Source organism: Anomaloglossus baeobatrachus, chromosome 4 (assembly GCF_048569485.1).
Source record: "Anomaloglossus baeobatrachus isolate aAnoBae1 chromosome 4, aAnoBae1.hap1, whole genome shotgun sequence".
Classification (NCBI taxonomy): domain Eukaryota; kingdom Metazoa; phylum Chordata; class Amphibia; order Anura; family Aromobatidae; genus Anomaloglossus; species Anomaloglossus baeobatrachus.
Window position 1 is genome coordinate 222,609,704 of NC_134356.1, and position 18,573 is coordinate 222,628,276.

The 18,573-nt window shown below is 44.5% G+C and overlaps 1 protein-coding gene across 1 annotated transcript in view; it reads left to right on the plus strand.

Annotated features, from left to right (window-relative positions):
• Positions 1 to 2,451: 2,451 nt before the first annotated feature.
• Positions 2,452 to 18,573, plus strand: part of SLC17A8 (solute carrier family 17 member 8) — a 140,727-nt gene continuing 124,605 nt past the window's right edge. The window contains exons 1-3 of the mRNA XM_075342388.1: positions 2,452 to 2,698; positions 4,163 to 4,415; positions 5,881 to 5,999. Of these exons, the coding sequence (XP_075198503.1) occupies positions 2,598 to 2,698; positions 4,163 to 4,415; positions 5,881 to 5,999 (473 nt within the window). The 5' untranslated portion in view covers positions 2,452 to 2,597. The remainder of the gene's footprint in view (positions 2,699 to 4,162; positions 4,416 to 5,880; positions 6,000 to 18,573) is intronic.

An 18,573-nucleotide genomic window follows, 5' to 3' on the forward strand; every position in this document is an offset into this window, starting at 1 on the left:
AAGGTGTCACAAGCAACGGCATGTGCGTCACAAATTCCGTGACCCCAACGAGATCGCTTGAGCAATCTCACAGCGTGTAAAGCGGCCTTTAGTGTCTACAAGAGCTTGTAATTTCTTCTAGAACAAACTTTAGGGCTGTACATAGTTTTACAGTGGAAAATGTGTAACAAGATACCCCAACTATAAACTCTTTGATAGTACTCTATATGTTCTAAGTCCTGATCTATCTTCATCACCAAGGTGCAACATTCAACCTGCTACAGATTATTCCTGGTGCTCTAGGACTCTTGGAATAAAAATATTTGGCATCTTGCAACAAGTAACCATGCAGAATACTAAAAAGAATTTGCAAGGAAAATAATACAGCTCACCATTCCCAAAGTACAGTAATTAATTTTCACAAGTGCGGTGCGTGAAGACATTTTAGGCCAGTCTCCCAAACAGTAGAATATGTGACAGATCAAATGAAGTTTCCAATATTCATAGAAAGGAATTTTAAAACTTCATTTTATTGTAACACCTTCTTAAAAATATTGTAAAATTCATAAAATGATCCAGAAATACATTTCCAACGTTTCAAACCTATAAAAGATTTGCATTGTGTAGTCCATGTGTTTCTGAAATTATCAACTGATCTACTCTGTTTTTCCAAAAATAAGCCCTCCCCAAAAAATAAACCCTAGCAGGAATTTGCAGTATTTTCGGTGCTCAGCATTTTCACAATCAGATCTCACAGCCACACACACAATGACACATCAAATAGCATACACACATTCACCACATCCGGCAATACCGATTGCTTCTGGCCAGAACCTGGGACACAGTAGAGTGAAGTGCGAGGACCTGTGGTGGAATGCATGGAGGGCTCGCAGGTCCTCTATGCATTCCACTGAAGGTCCTCGTGCTCCACTGCACTGCGTCCCATCTTCCCCTGTGGCCAGAAGCAATCAGTATTGCCGGATGTGGCGCATATGTGTATGCCATCTGATGTGTAATTGTGTGTGCAACCTGATGTGTGTGCGTGTATGAGTGTGTGTGCGTGCGCAATCTGATGTGTGTGTGTATGAGGAGGTGTGTCTGATGTATGTGAGTGTTGGCCAGAAGCAGGGGAGGACCACTGTGACGCATACCTACTAGGAGCGCCCACCAAAGATCGCAGGAGGACTTGGGAGTGACGCAAACATCTGAGATCTGGTAAGTATGATTCTCCTAGGAAGGGGAGTCTACATTTCTGGGGGGGTGAACTTACCCACAACCATGTTTCCCTAAGAATAAGCCCTACCCAAAAATAAGCCCTAGCGCTTTTTTGGGGGGCAAAAAAAAGTATAAGACAGTGTCTTATTTTTGGAAAGACACGGTATCAACTTTACAGAATTTCATGTAAGATATTACAAATATGATGACACATGGATAATCTCTAGGTAAAACGTATGCAAATCAGAAATACATGTCCAACACGTTTCGAACCTATAAAGGATTTGCATTGCGTAGTGTATGTATTTCTAGTATCTTCAATTGATCTGTCAACTCTACATAATTTCATGTATGATATCACAAATCTGATAAAACATGGATAATCTCTAGGTAAAACATGATGTATGCAAATCATCAGAGTTCCTTTACTAGTAGCATTAATGCAGAGCCACAGAAAAAAAGTAGTTTTTTAATAATTTTTATGAAACTTATTTTTATGTCATCATTCAATGTAGTTCACTCTATGACTATTCTTACAAATATTTTTTGCTGAAGACGCTCTATATTATTTAACTTTTTACCGTATGTTGTTCTTCGCCCTAAGAAGACTAGGAAGAGTTTTGGGTGCAGGCCATTGTTGGCTCTCCCACTGTGTATCCCTCGATCAAGAGATACTGCTGCCTTAATGAGAGTTTTGGCTCATGAGAAAGAAGAAAAGGCTCAGTAATTATATATGTGAATTTCAGTCCATGACCACCTGCCTGCGTCATGGAGACGGGAAGAAACCCTTAAATGTTTAATAAAGTTGTTCTTTGTCTCCCTTTTGTAAGGGATGCTATTAATAACTAAGCTGGTAGGACCGTATCGTTTCCGTTACTATAGCATTGACTAGTGTAGCATCTCTCCCCTATCGGGGACTCATGACAGCCTGGGAGGATCATTATCACTTCTCAGAATCCTGGATCAATGCCCACACAGAATATTAGAAGTGGATTTTTTTCATTTATATTTTTCCCCAGCATAAGGCGCAGCTTTATATGATCCTTGGAGTTTTCCAAAGTCTGTTCCGTAGTTTTGTGTCCTCTTTACTCTTTATGGAAACAGGTTGAATAACTTTGCCTCTGTGCTAAGCAGCTGTCAGCCTCCCCTCCAGATAGAGGATCATTGACGTGAGCTTCACTAACAACTTGGATAATTATACTAGAGTTCAGCATCTGATTTGGGTTCTGCAGAGGATACCCTCATTTTTAATTCGAGAAGTAGAAATAAAGATCTAGCTGACAAAGGAATTAACCCTTGCAAAGATGTGTTGTTGACTGTTTGGGAGACATAATTGTACATGAAACATAAAGGTGAAGATGATCTGTTTGCTGTGAGTTGTGAAGAATAATTCATCTTATACAATGCCTTTTCAAGCACTCAGTTCATTCAAAGAGAAGATCTTCAATCCAGGGAAAGAAGAGGCAAAAAACACAATTGGGGACTCCCTGGGTCATCTTCAAAGGTAAGAGTTTCCTTTTTCACTTCATTTTTTTTATCATCTTTTATTTTATTTTTTTTCTTAAGTTACCTAATTATATTATTTATTATGCTATATCTAAAAGAAAAGTACTAACTCATCATGTATGATACATTAAATTTGTGGTACATTCAAGATTAATAGTGCATTTTTTTTCTTTCAAAGTGTGTCTTTTTATATTTTTATGGTTAGTGGTCTAATATTTTTTTATTCTACTATTTAATAGATTATTTTTCAACTTTTTTAAGTTCTAGAATGACAATTAGAAAAGCTAAAGAAATGTGAAAAAATTCTGAAAATATTTATAAACCTTAACTTTTTTTTCTTTCTTTAGAAGAGTATCTTTTTCTTTTTTTATGGTTAGTGGTCTAATATTTTTTTATTGTACTATTTTATGTCTAATATTTTTTTTATTTTATTTTTCAGCTAATATTGTATTTGTGTATAATTTGTTATCACTTATATCATTCATAATAAAATTTTACACCATAATTCTTTGGTTTTAAATTATAGAATTTAGAAAAGCTAAACAAAATTGGAAACTTTTAGAAAATATTTGCAAATTTTAACTTTTTTTTTAAATTAAACATATGTTTTACATTGGTTTTTATTCAAACTAAACATTAAACCTTAATAAATGAAACATGCTTTCGATAAGTTCTAAATTCATCTGAATTCTCTAAATTATTCTCAAAAAGTCTGAGACTAGACTAATTGTAATACTAATTTGGTCAAATTAATTTGCTATGAAAAGCAATAATCCTAAATTGAGAACGGTTTTAGTTTAGTTGTGTATATATGATATATGCAATATATAATCCTACTTTTCATTTCTGGTGCAAGTCACACACTGCCATATAAAAACTTCTTTTGGTCTAGATTTCTAATCACTTAATTATAATAATTCTAATACAAGGTTTACATTTTTAATGCTTTTATTTAAAGGTGTATGATCTTATATTAAGACACGTAATATTATAATTCAATGTGAATAATATAATGAGAACCTGAATTGTAATTATACACACTTTTTAAACAGCTGGTAGACCTCTGGTATACGGTATGAAACATCTGTTTCATAGAATTGTTGTCGTCAATGCATTTGTTGCAAGTTGCATTATTTAAAATATAGGTCAGTCTATGGAAATATCACCTCCAGTGGTACCGGCCCAAGGCAGTCCATCACTTGTAATAATGAGCATTGGAACACTAACTGAATATTATTCATATTGAAGCCAATACTTTACTCCTAATTTTTAAAGTGGAAAAACCCCTTTAAGTATTTTTAATAATAATTGAATATTGAGAATCAAAGTATTACATTTAATGTTATAATGTTAATATGCAATATGTTTCATAGTGACCATTAATGCACATTATTATATATTTTATATGAATCGTCACATTTTAGACAGGACAGTAAAATAACACATTCTTTCTCTTAATAAGAAAAATTGATGGAAGAAATGTTGAAGAGGACAACATAGAGCTGAATGAAGATGGACAACCTATACATGTCCCCACCCACTCCCCTCCCAGATTTGACTGCTACTGCTGTGGACTGCCCAAACGTTACATCGTTGCCATTATGAGTGGGCTGGGATTTTGTATTTCCTTTGGAATTAGATGTAACCTTGGTGTGGCTATTGTGGAAATGGTGAATAACAGTACTATTTATGTTAATGGAAAACCGGAGATTCAGGTGAGTGAGAGTCATTGTGGTCATGTATACTATACGATCAATAGTTGAGTGAATCTCCCGAAATTTGATTCAGTTGGATTTGTTCAGTTCAGTATGTAAATCGATTTGCATCAAATAAATTTGATGCGAATTGATTCAGCCAAAAAAAAATCTTCTACTCAACCCTCTGTGTACCTGTCCCACTAACACCGGCCATACAATCAGTTCTTCTATGTTCTAACCAAGTGTTCTTCAACTCCAGTCCTCAAAAGCCACCAAATGTTCTCAGGATTTCCTTAGCATTGCACGTGTTGGAATCATCACATATGCAGCAGATTAAATTATCACCTATGCAATGCTAAGCAAAGGCATTGTTAGTGGCTCTTGAGGTTCGGAGTTGGGAAACACTGTTGTACCGTTTACTTCCTATCTTCCTGTCAACTGAGTCTTCCCATTACTAGACCATACATTGTTACATGGGCTGCAGTAAATGTCATTGACATGCATTGTGCCACATATGGCCCCATATTTTAGTGTGATATTTGTCATTGTTGTGGTTTGTGCCCATATGTGATTCCATAGCGCATAGTCAATGGATTACCCAGCCAATGGAAGATTTAGGAGATTGAAAGAGCCAATTAGAGGACCAGTGATGGTGGAACGGATAAAAAAAAAACAGAATAGCGTGCACAGTATTTTTTTTAGCCCCTTCATAGCCCTCTCTTTTCCAGCAAAATAGCAGCAAGCAGATGCTCTACCAGGATACAACTAAACCCCCACTAATGTGGAAGCATCACAGGTGCAGGAGAAGCAGATCACACACACACCTCCATGGAATGGAGGGGAGGATAATGCTAGATGATAAAACTGCACACTAGTGGCTTGCATAGAGCGCTGTTCACATGCAGATGGCACAGTCACAAACCCGCAGCCTATTAGGTGACGCCCTTCTATTAGATCAGGCGGGCTGCCAAGCTGTACCCCACTGTGTATCATGCACGGACAGACAGTCTACAATGCAAGGCCCAACAGAAAGGGGCCTGGCTGTATCCTGTAGAAACAAAAAAATATGAGGTTTTTTAGCTGTATCCTGGTAGAGCATTAGTTTTTGGCCTGGGCGATGTACACACTGCAGCCCAACTTGCTGTGAAAAATAGCAGCAAGCAGAGTACAATTTTGCTAGATTTGATTAAAGACAATTGGAAAAGATTCAAGTCAATCTGATTTTTTATTTTTTTTTGTAAAATTTGAGGCAAATTCAATTTCTCTCGATGAGATTCAATCATTTCTACAATTCCTCCTCCAAAGAATATGTCTTTCTGCCAGTCCAGTAAGATTCCAGGAATACCCAAAAATGATTCTAAATTTTCAATATGAAATATTATTTACTGAGTAAAGTAAAGGTATAAATCATTATAAAACAGATACAAATATCTAATAAAACCAATTACAGTATATTCAATATATTTTTAATACTTTATTACAGATAGCCCAATTTAACTGGGATCCAGAAACAGTTGGCTTGATCCATGGATCATTTTTTTGGGGATATATTGTGACGCAGATACCAGGAGGATTTATTGCAAACAAGCTTGCTGCCAATAGGTAATTACACTGTATACCTGAAGGGGAAAATCTCTCTCTCTGAAAACTGTGTTAAATTACACTTCATGGTTGTTATTTCAGTGAAGCAGAACTAGATATTCTAACCATAAACTTTTAAAGTGATTGTCTGATTTATGTCCTATTAGCAAATATACTGTCAGAAGATGTTTCCGATTTGAGGAAAGCATATGGGCCCTAAAGCCAGCTTTACACCTTACAATTAGGTGTGCGATCTCGTATGCGATGTGACACGCCCAGGTTGCATATGCGATTTAAAGAGATTGCACGTAGGTCGTTCATTTGCTGTCACACGTGCGTTAGTAGTCTATGTTAAATTGATCAATTTTTGTGTGCGATCCTTTTGATCATGTGTTCTGTGACGTATGCATTGGGCACCCTTTTTTTTTTTTATTTATTGGCTTGCCAAGCGTGTGTAATGTGTAGGGATGCGTTTTTACTATGTCATCTGCCATTCAGCTCTGCTACATGGCCGCTGACAGCAGACACAGACAGCCATGTAGCAGAGCTGAATGGCAGATGACAGCAGACACAGAAAGAGCCGCACGATCAGAATAAACTCAGGTTAACTTCACCCGACTTCATTGTCATGCTGCGGCTCAGTCTGTGTCGCGTCCTGATTAGCGGTCACCCGTGAAGGACTCACCGGTGACCGCTAAACTCCTGAGTAACTGAATTGAGCAGCCCTCTCTCATATACTCACCGATCACCGGCGCGGCGCTGCACGGCATTCACACTGCTCCGGCGGCTTTTACTATTTTGAAAAAGCCGGCCGCTCATTAAACAATCTCGTATTCCCTGCTTTCCCCGCCCACCGGTGCCTATGATTGGTTGCAGTGAGACACGCCCCCACGCTGAGTGACAGGTGTCTCACTGCACCCAATCACAGCAGCCGGTGGGCGTGTCTATACTGTGCAGTAAAATAAATAAATAAATAATTTAAAAAAACGGCGTGCGGTCCCCCCCATTTTAATACCAGCCAGATTAAGCCATACGGCTGAAGGCTGGTATTCTCAGGATGGGGAGCCCCACGTTATGGGGAGCCCCCCAGCCTAACAATATCAGTCAGCAGCCACCCAGAATTGCTGCATACATTATATGCGACAGTTCTGGGACTGTACCCGGCTCTTCCCGATTTGCCCTGGTGCGTTGGCAAATCGGGGTAATAAGGAGTTATTGGCAGCCCATAGCTGCCAATAAGTACTAGATTAATCATGTCAGGCGTCTCCCCGAGATGCCTTCCATGATTAATCTGTAAGTGACAGTAAATAAACACACACACCCGAAAAAATCCTTTATTAGAAATAAAAAACACAAACATATACCCTGGTTCACCACTTTAATAAGCCCGAAAAAGCCCTCCATGTCCGGCGTAATACTGGATGCTCCAGCATCGCTTCCAGCTCTGCTGCATGGAGGTGACCGGAGCTGCAGCAGACACCACCCGCCGCTCCTGTCACCTCCACGCAGCAAATGAAGACATCCGCGCGATCAGCTGAGCTGTCACTGAGGTTACCCGCTGTCACTGGATCCAGCGGTGGCCGCGGGTAACCTCAGTGACAGCTCAGCTGATCGCACGGCTGTCTTCATTTGCTGCGTGGAGGTGACAGGAGCGGCGGTGTCTGCTGCAGCTCCGGTCACCTCCATGCAGCAGAGCTGGAAGCAACGCTGGAGCATCCTGGATTACGCCGGACATGGAGGGCTTTTTCGGGCTTATTAAAGTGGTGAACCAGGGTATATGTTTGTGTTTTTTATTTCTAATAAAGGATTTTTTCGGGTGTGTATGTTTATTTACTGTCACTTACAGATTAATCATGGAAGGTTTCTCGGGGAGACGCCTCACATGATTAATCTAGGACTTATTGGCTGCTATGGGCTGCCAATAACTCCTTATTACCCCGATTTGCCAACGCACCAGGGCAAATCGGGAAGAGCCGGGTACAGTCCCAGACCTGTCGCATCTAATGTATGCAGCAATTCTGGGCGGCTGCTGACTGATATTGTTAGGCTGGGCGGCTCCCAATAACGTGGAGCTCCCCATCCTGAGAATACCAGCCTTCAGCCGTATGGCTTTATCTGGCTGGTTTTAAAATTGGGGGGGACCGCACGCCGTTTTTTTTAATTATTTAATTATTTATTTCACTGCACAGTATAGACATGCCCACCGGCTGCTGTGATTGGGTGCAGTGAGACACCTGTCACTCAGCGTGGGGGCGTGTCTCACTGCAACCAATCATAGGCGCCGGTGGGCGGGGAAAGCAGGGAATATGAGATTGTTTAATGAGCGGCCGGCTTTCTCAAAATAGTAAAAGCCGCCGGAGCAGCGAGAAAGCCGTGCAGCGCCCTGCTGGTGATCGGGGATCGGTGAGTATGAGAGAGGGGGTAAGGAGGATAGCCTGACATGGACAGAGAGTGAGGGACAGAGATAGTGACCGACTGACAGAGATTAGTGAATGACAGACATTGTGAGGTGCTTCAGAACGCAGCTTTTCAGCTGCGCTCTGAAGCGGACCTTTTTTAAGCTGCGGTGCAGAGCGCACACCTGCGCACATAGCCTCAGACATCACAATCGTATGAGGGATGTCACACGTTTCAATTGACTAGGTTCATACAACAAAACGTCCAATGTATGAGGAATAAACGACGTGTATGCGATCACCGTATTTTCGTTCAATCTTGATTGCACATAGGTGTCACACGCAAATACGTCACGAACGATGCAGGATGTGCGTCACTTACAACTTGACCCCGACGACGGATTGAAAGATTTATTGAAGCGTGTAAAGCAGGCATAACATCAGCAAATCCATACCTTTTAGTATAAGAGCATGTAAACTGCTCTGCTTTCCATGAAAAAACATATAATAAACTGTATAGTATCCTGCATGCCTTTTTATTTTTTTATTTTATTTTTGTTTTACAATTAAAGCCTATCAGAAACGCATGTTATTGTATGCCTATGCAGACTTCCATTGGACTTTGTGGAATATATTGAATTGATAGCAAAAAACAATATTTCTTGCCGAATTGTTAAAGGAGTTGTCCGACATAAACTCTAAAAAAAAATTAAGTTAATCTGTGCTGTATTGTCATATAAAACACCCCCTACATTATTTTTTTATTTTCCAACTTTTGTTTCTCTTGATTTTTCACTTTATACATAATCCCCCCTCATGCACTCTCTCCTCTCCTACTGCACTGTCTCCTCTGCCCCCCAGCACTCCCGTCTCTCACCCCCATGAACTCTCGTCTCTGCCCCCCACTCTGTCAGCCAGGCACGTTCTTCTCTGCCCCCTCCCCCCCTGCTCGCTCACCCTTCTCACCCATGCAGCATGATGTCTCTTCTCCATGCTGTGATGATTGCAGTGTCCTATACAGAGCTCAGTGCTGTTGTTCGCTGGTGTCAGGTAACATCCCTGCTTCTGACTGTATTTAGAAGCGAGGAGCACGGGAGGCTGCATTCATCACAGAGCGAGGAGAGAGACAGCGCACGGGGGGGGGGGGGGGGGGGGGGGGGGGTCACAGTTGCCCGGGCACCATACAACATAATGAGCTGAGGACACTGTTGGGTAAACAGCACTCACAGTGTCCTAGACAGAGAGGGCAACCATGTGTTTGTCCAGCACATACAGGGCACAGATAGCAGCGCACAGGGAGGGGGGCGGGGCTCATCGCACTGTACCCGCCCAGCAGGGCGGAAACATGCAGTGGCAGATTTGCATGTCAACATGGTCCTGCCCATGTTGACATGAAATGACCGGAAGCAGCAAAATCGTGGCAGGAGCGGTCACATGACCACTCTGAGCCGGGGAAGAGGGGCTAACAGGAGGGCAGGTAAGTGCTCACCATCTACTTACCTGCCCCAATGTAGCCCAATAGTGTAAATAATAAAAAAAGCAAAATAAGCCGGATAACTCCTTTAAGTTGCTTGAATAGTGCATTTTAATGGTTGTCTCTGTGGCACCCAACTATTTGAGTAAAGCCCTAACTTTATCTGATCTTGGTGATAGATTAGTTTGATGGAATGGGGAGGACATGGTGCTAGTTGGCACCATCTACTAAGTTTGCAGTAGATGAAAATTGTTTTAGGAATTTGGGGCTTAGGGCAAAGGCTTCAAATGTATAATTTTTTAAAGCACTATGTGTACCAAGTGCTACATCAGAGAGATGGTAGGAGCTTATAAAGATGCATTAGTCAAAAATTAGTGGTGGAGGATGCGTTGTGGGTTCTTAGTAGAATGTGCCAACTTCACTGTTGGTTATAGGTAAGGATGGTTTCACCTCAGTGAAGAGGACGCAGCTGTGCTTGGGGAGAAGATGGCAAGAGTGTTGGGAAATCAGATCGGGGAAGGGAATTACAGTACATGAGGGGAAGAAAGTGATTAGGGACTAAGATATTAAACTAGAGGTCTAATAAAGAAGAGAAACAGAGGTACAGAAAAATGCCAAGAATCTCACCAACAAGATGATGGAATTAGATTAAAAAATGTTGGACGAGAAATAGGATATAGTGGGATAAAACTAATTTACAAGTCAGTACGCTGCTTAGAAAAGATCTTACTAATAAAGGAAGTGGACCAGTTTACTTCTAAGTCCACTCTACGTGATGATGTTTGTGAGGCGATTGAAATTACAGAGTTCCCATGCATGGAGATAACGGGAGGGAGAAATATTAATAAAATACTGATAGGGGGTTATTATTATTATTATTATTATTATTATTATATTATGTGCACTAGATTCTGTGATTGGGTGTTGATTGCCCTTTGTGGAGTCGGAAAGGAATTTTTCCCCCAAAATAGAGTTTTTTATTGTCTGCCTCATGGGCATTTTGCCTTCATCTGGATCTACATGTTAGAAAAATATGCTGAACTTAATGGACTGAAGTCTACCTTCAACCTTAAAAACTATGAAACTATAAGTCTCCAAATATAATGGAAGCGGCAGAAAATATCCTCGTAAAGCAAATAAAAGAGGAAGCAAATCACGGAGAAGTCATTTATTATGGGGGATTTCAAGAACACGGATATAAATAGGGGAGCAAAAATTTGTGGCTCCAGCAAAGGAAACAGATTTTTGACAGTAGTTCTCACAGTGCAGGACCAATTAGTGGAGAGTGGGTAGGTGAGGGAGGTGGGGGTGGGAGGACATTTACCTGAGGAGCTAGGCAGGACCAAACTTCAGGGATACCCTTAATGCCATGAACGCCGCAAAATAGAAGTGTATAAAGTTTGGGTCATGGGCACTATGAAGCCGGGTGTACGCGTCCTGGCTTCAAACTGAAGTAGTGCGCATGACCCAATCTCCGGGGTCATGCGCACTGAGCCGAAATCCCCCGTCAGACGTTATGGCGGCAGAGAGGTGAGTGAGATCATCCTGTGACGCTGCATATTCATTAGCATGATAGCACACCCACAGGGTCATACTGACATGCTAATGGAGCTGATTGGCAAGGGGAACTAGCGCCCAGAGGAATAGTCCCATCGCTCATTAGCATACGGTAAAAGATCTTTAGAAATAAATTTTTCTAAAGATATCTTTATCTATGCTACCAGATACAGGAACGGTTAGGCAGGGATTAGCAATATGCTCCCAGAACTGCTTGTGGTTCTGGGTGCATATTGCACCTGACAGGTTCCCTTTAACGATTTAACAGCCAGACCTGTTTGATAGTTAAAGGGGTATTATTAGCAAATACCTCCAATTAAAAATGTAGTATAGTTTTTCTGATTCACTATGTCGCTTACCTCATGTACAGGGCATTGCAGGACCTTAGGTATCCATGATTATGACCACTAGTAACTAAGTAACTAACTATCTGTGGCTATATGTATGGTCGTAACCATGAATACCTAAGGTCCTGCAATGCCCAGCACATGCAGTTGATATAGTGAACCAGAACAACTACACTTAATTTTTAAGTGGAGATATTTGCTAATATTATTATTATTATTTATTATTATAGCGCCATCAATTCCATGGCGCTTTACATGGGAAAGGGGTATACATAATAGGGCAAGTACAATAATCATAAACAATACAAGACACAGACAGGTACTGGAGGATAGAGGTCCCTGCCCGCGAGGGCTCACAGTCTACAAGGGATAGGTGAGGATACAGTAGGTGAGGGTAGAGCTGATTGTGCGGCGCTGCATCAGACTGAGGGTTAAGGCAGGTTGTAGGCTTGTCGGAAGAGGTGGGTCTTCGGGTTCCTTTTGAAGCTTGTCAAGGTAGGCGAGAGTCTGATGTGTTGTGGCAGAGCATTCCAGAGTATGGGGGAGGCACGGGAGAAATCTTGGATGCGATGGTGGGAAGAGGAGATGAGAGGGGAGCAGAGAAGGAGATCTTGTGAGGATCGAAGGTTACGTGCAGGTAAGTACAGGGATACTAGGTCAGAGATGTAAGGAGGAGACAGGTTGTGGATGGCTTTGTAGGTCATGGTTAGGGTTTTGAAGTGGAGTCGTTGGGCAATGGGAAGCCAGTGAAGGGATTGGCAGAGAGGAGAGGTCGGGGAGTAGCGGGGGGACAGGTGGATTAGTCGGGCAGCATAGTTTAGAATAGATTGTAGAGGTGCAAGACTGTTAGAAGGGAGGCCACAGAGCAGGAGGTTGCAATAATCCAGGCGGGAGATAATAAGGGTATGTACTAATGTTTTTGCAGCTTCTTGGGAAAGGAGTGTTCGGATCCGTGAAATATTTTTAAGTTGGAGGTGGCAGGAGGTGAAGAGGGCTTGGATGTGTGGCTTGAAAGAGAGATCAGAGTCTAGGAATACTCCCAGGCAGCGAGCACGAGAGACCGGGGAGAGTGGGCAGCCATTGACATTGATGGATATGTCAGGTGGGGGAGTTGAGTGATGGGGGGGAAAGACAATGAATTCTGTTTTGTCCATGTTCAATTTTAAGAATCGGGCAGAGAAAAAGGATGAAATAGCAGACAGACATTGTGGGATTCTGGTTAGTAGGGAGGTGATGTCAGGTCCAGAGAGGTAGATCTGCGTATCATCAGCGTAGAGATGATACTGAAAGCCGTGGGACTCTATGAGCTGTCCCAGGCCAAGGGTGTAAATGGAGAACAGCAGGGGTTCAAGAACTGAACCTTGGGGGACCACGACAGATAGGGGGCGAGATGAGGAAGTGGTGTGAGAGTGGGAGACGCTGAAAGTTCGGTCGGTTAAGTATGAGGAGATCCAAGATAGCCCCAAGTCTGTGATGCCCAGAGACGAGAGAATTTGTAGTAGAATGGAGGGGTCTACTGTGTCAAAGGCAGAGGACAGGTCCAGAAGGAGGAGGACAGAGTAGTGTCGCTTGGATTTTGCGGTTAGTAGGTCGTTAGTGACTTTTGTTAGGGCAGTTTCAGTGGAATGATGGGGTCGGAAGTCAGATTGTAGTCGGTCAAAGAGGGAGCAGGAAGAGAGGTAAGAGGACAGTCCAAGATGGACATGCTGTTCCAGTAGTTTTGAGGCATAAGGAAGAAGTGATATGGGGCGATAGTTTGACACAGAGGAAGGATCAAGGGAGGGCTTTTTGAGGATGGGTGTGATGGAGGCATGTTTAAAGCATGAAGGAAATACACCAGTTGTTAATGATAGGTTGAAGAGATGGGTTAGGGTTGGGATGAAGACTGTGGTGAGATTGGGGATGAGGTGAGATGGGAGTGGATCGAGCAGGCAGGTTGTGAGATGTGATCTTGATAGTAGAGTGGAAAGATGATCTTCTGTCATAGTGGAGAAGCTGGATTTGGAGGAATAAGGCTGAGTAGTTGTGAGGAGTGGCTGTGGTGATTGTGGGCCAAAGCTTGCTCTGATGTTGTCAATCTTCTGCTTGAAGAAAGAGGCAAAGTCTTCAGCTGAGATGAGAGGAGACGGAGGTGGTGCCGGGGGACGGAGAAGAGAGTTGAAAGTGTTGAATAGCTGTTTAGGTTTGTGGGATAGAGAGGATATGAGGGATGAGAAGTAGGTTTGTTTTGCAGCAGTGAGTGCAGACTTGAAAGTGGTGAGAGCTTGTTTGTATGTAACGAAGTGCTCGGTGAAATGAGACTTCTTCCATCTGCGCTCAGCAATTCTGGAAGCCCGTCTCAATTCTTTAGTCTGGTTCGTGTGCCAGGGTTGCCTGTTGATTGTGCGGGTTTTGGTGTGTGTGAGAGGGGAAGCTGATTCGAGAGCTGCAGAGATGGTGGTGTTATATAAAGTGGCAGCAGCATCTGAATTGTGTGAAGAAGCAATGTCTGCAAGAGGGAAAAGAGACTGAGAAAATGAATGTAAGTCAAGGTGATTGAGATTTCTATGGGGGTGTGAAAGATTGTGGAGGGGGAGTTGTGTACTTGGAGAAGAGAGGGAAGAGAATGTGAGTAGGTTGTGGTCAGATAGGGGGAGAGGTGAGTTAGAGAGGTTAGATAGGGAACAGAGACGAGTGAAGATGAGGTCCAGTGTGTGGCCATCTTTGTGAGTAGCTGCAGAGGACCATTGGGTGAGGCCAAAGGAAGAAGCGAGTGTAAGAAGTTTAGAGACAGATGAGTGAGAAGTGTCAATGGGGATGTTAAAGTCACCCATATGATGGTGGGGATGTCGGTGGAAAGGAAATGTAGTAGACAGGTGGTGAAATGGTCAAAAAAGGCAGTGGCTGGCCCTGGGGGGTGATAAATGACAGCCAGTTGGAGGTTGGAAGGGGTGTAGAGTCGTACGGAGTGCACCTCAAAAGAGGGGAGAGTGACCGAGGGTGGTAGTGAAATTGGTGTAAAGGAGCATTGGTCGGACAGGAGCAAACCCACTCCTCCACCATGCTTGTTACTGGGGCGGGGGGTGTGAGAGAGTTGGAGACCACCATAAGAAAGTGTAGCAGGAGAGGCTGTGTCAGAGGGGGTGAGCCAGGTTTCTGTGATGCCAAGAATGGAAAGTTTATTAGTGATGAAAAGATCATGGATGTGGGAAAGTTTATTGCAGACAGAGCGAGCGTTCCATAGAGCTCCTGTTAGTGGGACTGGGGGAGCCGGGGCTGGGTGAATGGGTATGAGGTTAGAGAGGTTGCGAAAATTAGTGTTAGAGTGTGGATGGCAGTTAGATGTGACAATGGGGATGTGGTGAGGAGGACCAGGATTTGGAGAGATATCCCCAGCAGTGAGGAGAAGCAGAGAGAGTGTTAGTAGGTGGGAGCAGGAGAGGCCATGAGGTGTCCGTGTGTGTCTGGAAAAAGAGTGTGTAAAGTGGAGGAACAGATCTGAGGAGAGGGTGAGATGGGTGGGGAGGATGGAGGGAGAGATGGGCGTAGGAATTAGAGGGGAAATTAGAAAGTGAAGTATTATAGAGGTGAAAGTTAAAACACACACAAACATTGTTTACTGTGACTATGTTTTCAGTTACCTTCTGGTCCCTTCCGGGCATATTCGGGCTAATTCATTTTCTGCACACTTATCGATCCACACTTAAGGATCCACATGCCGACAATGTCAGCCACATATATAGGGTTAGAAGCACTCAGGTGGATCACAGAAGGGAGGGGCTGGTACTAGCTTGATTACTTAAATCAAAGCTGACCCCAGCTGTATGAGGACATAGGCACAGATAACACGGAGGTCATAAAAAAGGGGAGAATGGAAGGAAAGGCAAACTCATGGGAAAGATGGGTGGCTGTCACACATACCAGATGTAGAGAAAACAGGATACATGGAAGGAAAGGCAAACTCATGGGAAAGATGGGTGGCTGTCACACATACCAGATGTAGAGAAAACAGGATACATGGAAGGAAAGGCAAACTCATGGGAAAGATGGGTGGCTGTTACACATAGCAGATGTAGAGAAAACAGGATACATGGAAGGAAAGGCAAACTCATGGGAAAGATGGGTGGCTGTCACACATACCAGATGTAGAGAAAACAGGATACATGGAAGGAAAGGCAAACTCATGGGAAAGATGGGTGGCTGTCACACATACCAGATGTAGAGAAAACAGGATACATGGAAGGAAAGGCAAATATTATTATTACTAGAAGGTGGCCCGATTCTACGCATTGGGTATTCTAGAATTTACGTATTGTGTAGTTCATGTATGATTTTTGTTATAGATATAGATATATATATATATATATATATATATATATATATATATATATATAGATGTTGTTGTGTGTAGTTACCAAGTGTTTGTGTAGGGCGCAGTACATGTTCTGGGTGTTGTCTGGGTGTGGCGGGGGGTGAGAGTGGTGTTGTATGTGTGTTGCGTTGTTTGTGGAGCGCTGTGTGTCTGTCGCGTTGTGTGTGTGTGTTGCGCAGTTCGTGTGGGTGTGGTGTGTTTTGGGGGGAGGTATGTTTTGTGCAATGTGTGTGTTGTGCGGTATGTGCGTATATTTATGTATGCCGCGGTGTTTGTGTGTTGGGTGTTGTGTGTGTGCAGCGTTGTCTGTGTGTGTGGGTGTCTGTGTATGGCGGTGTTTGTGGTTCCCTGTGTGTGTGTGTGTGTTGGGGGGAGGTGTGCACCTCCCATTGTGCTCCATCCCCCATGCTGCACACCCCCCATCATGCCCCATCCCCTATGCTGCGCATTCCCCATCGTGCTCCATCCCCCATGCTGCGCACTCCCCATCATGCTCCATCCTCCATGCTGCGCACCCCCCATCGTGCTCCATCCTCCATGCTGCGCACTCCCCATCATGCTCCATCCCCCATGCTGCGCACCCCCCATCGTGCTACATCCCCCATGCTGCGCACCCCCCATCGTGCTACATCCCCCATGCTGCGCACTCCCCATCGTGCTACATCCCCCATGCTGCACACTCCCCATCGTGCTACATCCCCCATGCTGCGCACCCCCCATTGTGCTACATCCCCCATCGTGCTACATCCCCCATTGTGCTACATCCCCCATGCTGCGCACTCCCCATCGTGCTACATCCCCCATGCTGCGCACCCGCCATCGTGCTCCATCCGCCATGCTGCGCACTCCCCATCGTGCTACATCCGCCATGCTGCGCACTCCCCATCGTGCTACATCCCCCATGCTGCGCACTCCCCATCGTGCTACATCCCCATGCTGCGCACTCCCCATCGTGCTACATCCCCCATGCTGCGCACTCCCCATCATGCTACATCCCCCATGCTGCGCACCCCCCATCGTGCTACATCCCCCATCGTGCTACATCCCCCATCGTGCTACATCCCCCATGCTGCGCACTCCCCATCGTGCTACATCCCCCATGCTGCGCACTCCCCATCGTGCTACATCCCCCATGCTGCGCACCTCCCCATCGTGCTACATCCCCCATGCTGCGCACTCCCCATCGTGCTACATCCCCCATGCTGCGCACTCCCCATCGTGCTACATCCCCCATGCTGCGCACTCCCCATCGTGCTACATCCCCCATGCTGCGCACTCCCCATCGTGCTACATCCCCCATGCTGCGCACTCCCCATCGTGCTACATCCCCCATGCTGCGCACTCCCCATCGTGCTACATCCCCCATGCTGCGCACTCCCCATCGTGCTACATCCCCCATGCTGTGCACTCCCCATCGTGCTACATCCCCCATGCTGCGCACTCCCCATCGTGCTACATCCCCCATGCTGCGCACTCCCCATCGTGCTACATCCCCCATGCTGTGCACTCCCCATCGTGCTACATCCCCCATGCTGCGCACCCCATCGTGCTACATCCCCCAAGCTGCGCACCCCCCATCGTGCTACATCCCCCATGCTATAATAGTTCTCCTATTATACTCAGAGAGGAGTATAATAGTAGGACTGTAATAGGAAGAGTAGTCCTGGGGGGAGAGGAGTATAATGCCGACTCCCTTCACATTTCTACCGGCAGCCGGTGTACACTGGTAACTATGATACACATCGGGTAACTAAGGGACCTTAGTTACCCGATGTGTATAATGGTTACCAGCGTTCATGGGCTCCGTCAAGATCCCAGCATCGCAAGGTTATGTCTGGCGCTGCTGGGATCGTGACGGAGCCGGTGTACACTGGTAACTATGATACACATCGGGTAACCAAGGGACCTTAGTTACCCGATGTGTATAATGGTTACCAGCGTTCACGGGCTCCGCCAAGATCCCAGCATGGCAAGGTTATGTCTGGCGCTGCTGGGATCGTGACGGAGCCGGTGTAGAAGCAAGCGATATCCCAGGATGTTGTGAGTGTGTGGATGTGATGTGTGAGGTGTGTGTGAGAGTGAGTGTGATCTGATGTGTGTGTGTGTACTCACCTGGGAGTCGGAGCTCCGTGTCAGTTGGGCCAGAGCGAGCGTGCATTGCGTGAGGGGGGCGGGGCCTGCAGAGAGCCGGGGCGAGAGGCCAATCCGTGTGGGGGGGCGGGGCCATGGCGAGCCCAGCGGCCAATCAGCTTTGTGTCACCGTAAGGACACAATTTTGGAGCATGACAGAGACAGACAGACAGACAGAATAAGGCAATTATATATATAGACTAGAAGGTGGCCCGATTCTACGCATCGGGTATTCTAGAATTTACGTATTGTGTAGTTCATGTATGATTTTTGTTATATATATAGATGTTGTTGTGTGTAGTTACCAAGTGTTTGTGTAGGGCGCTGTACATGTTCTGAG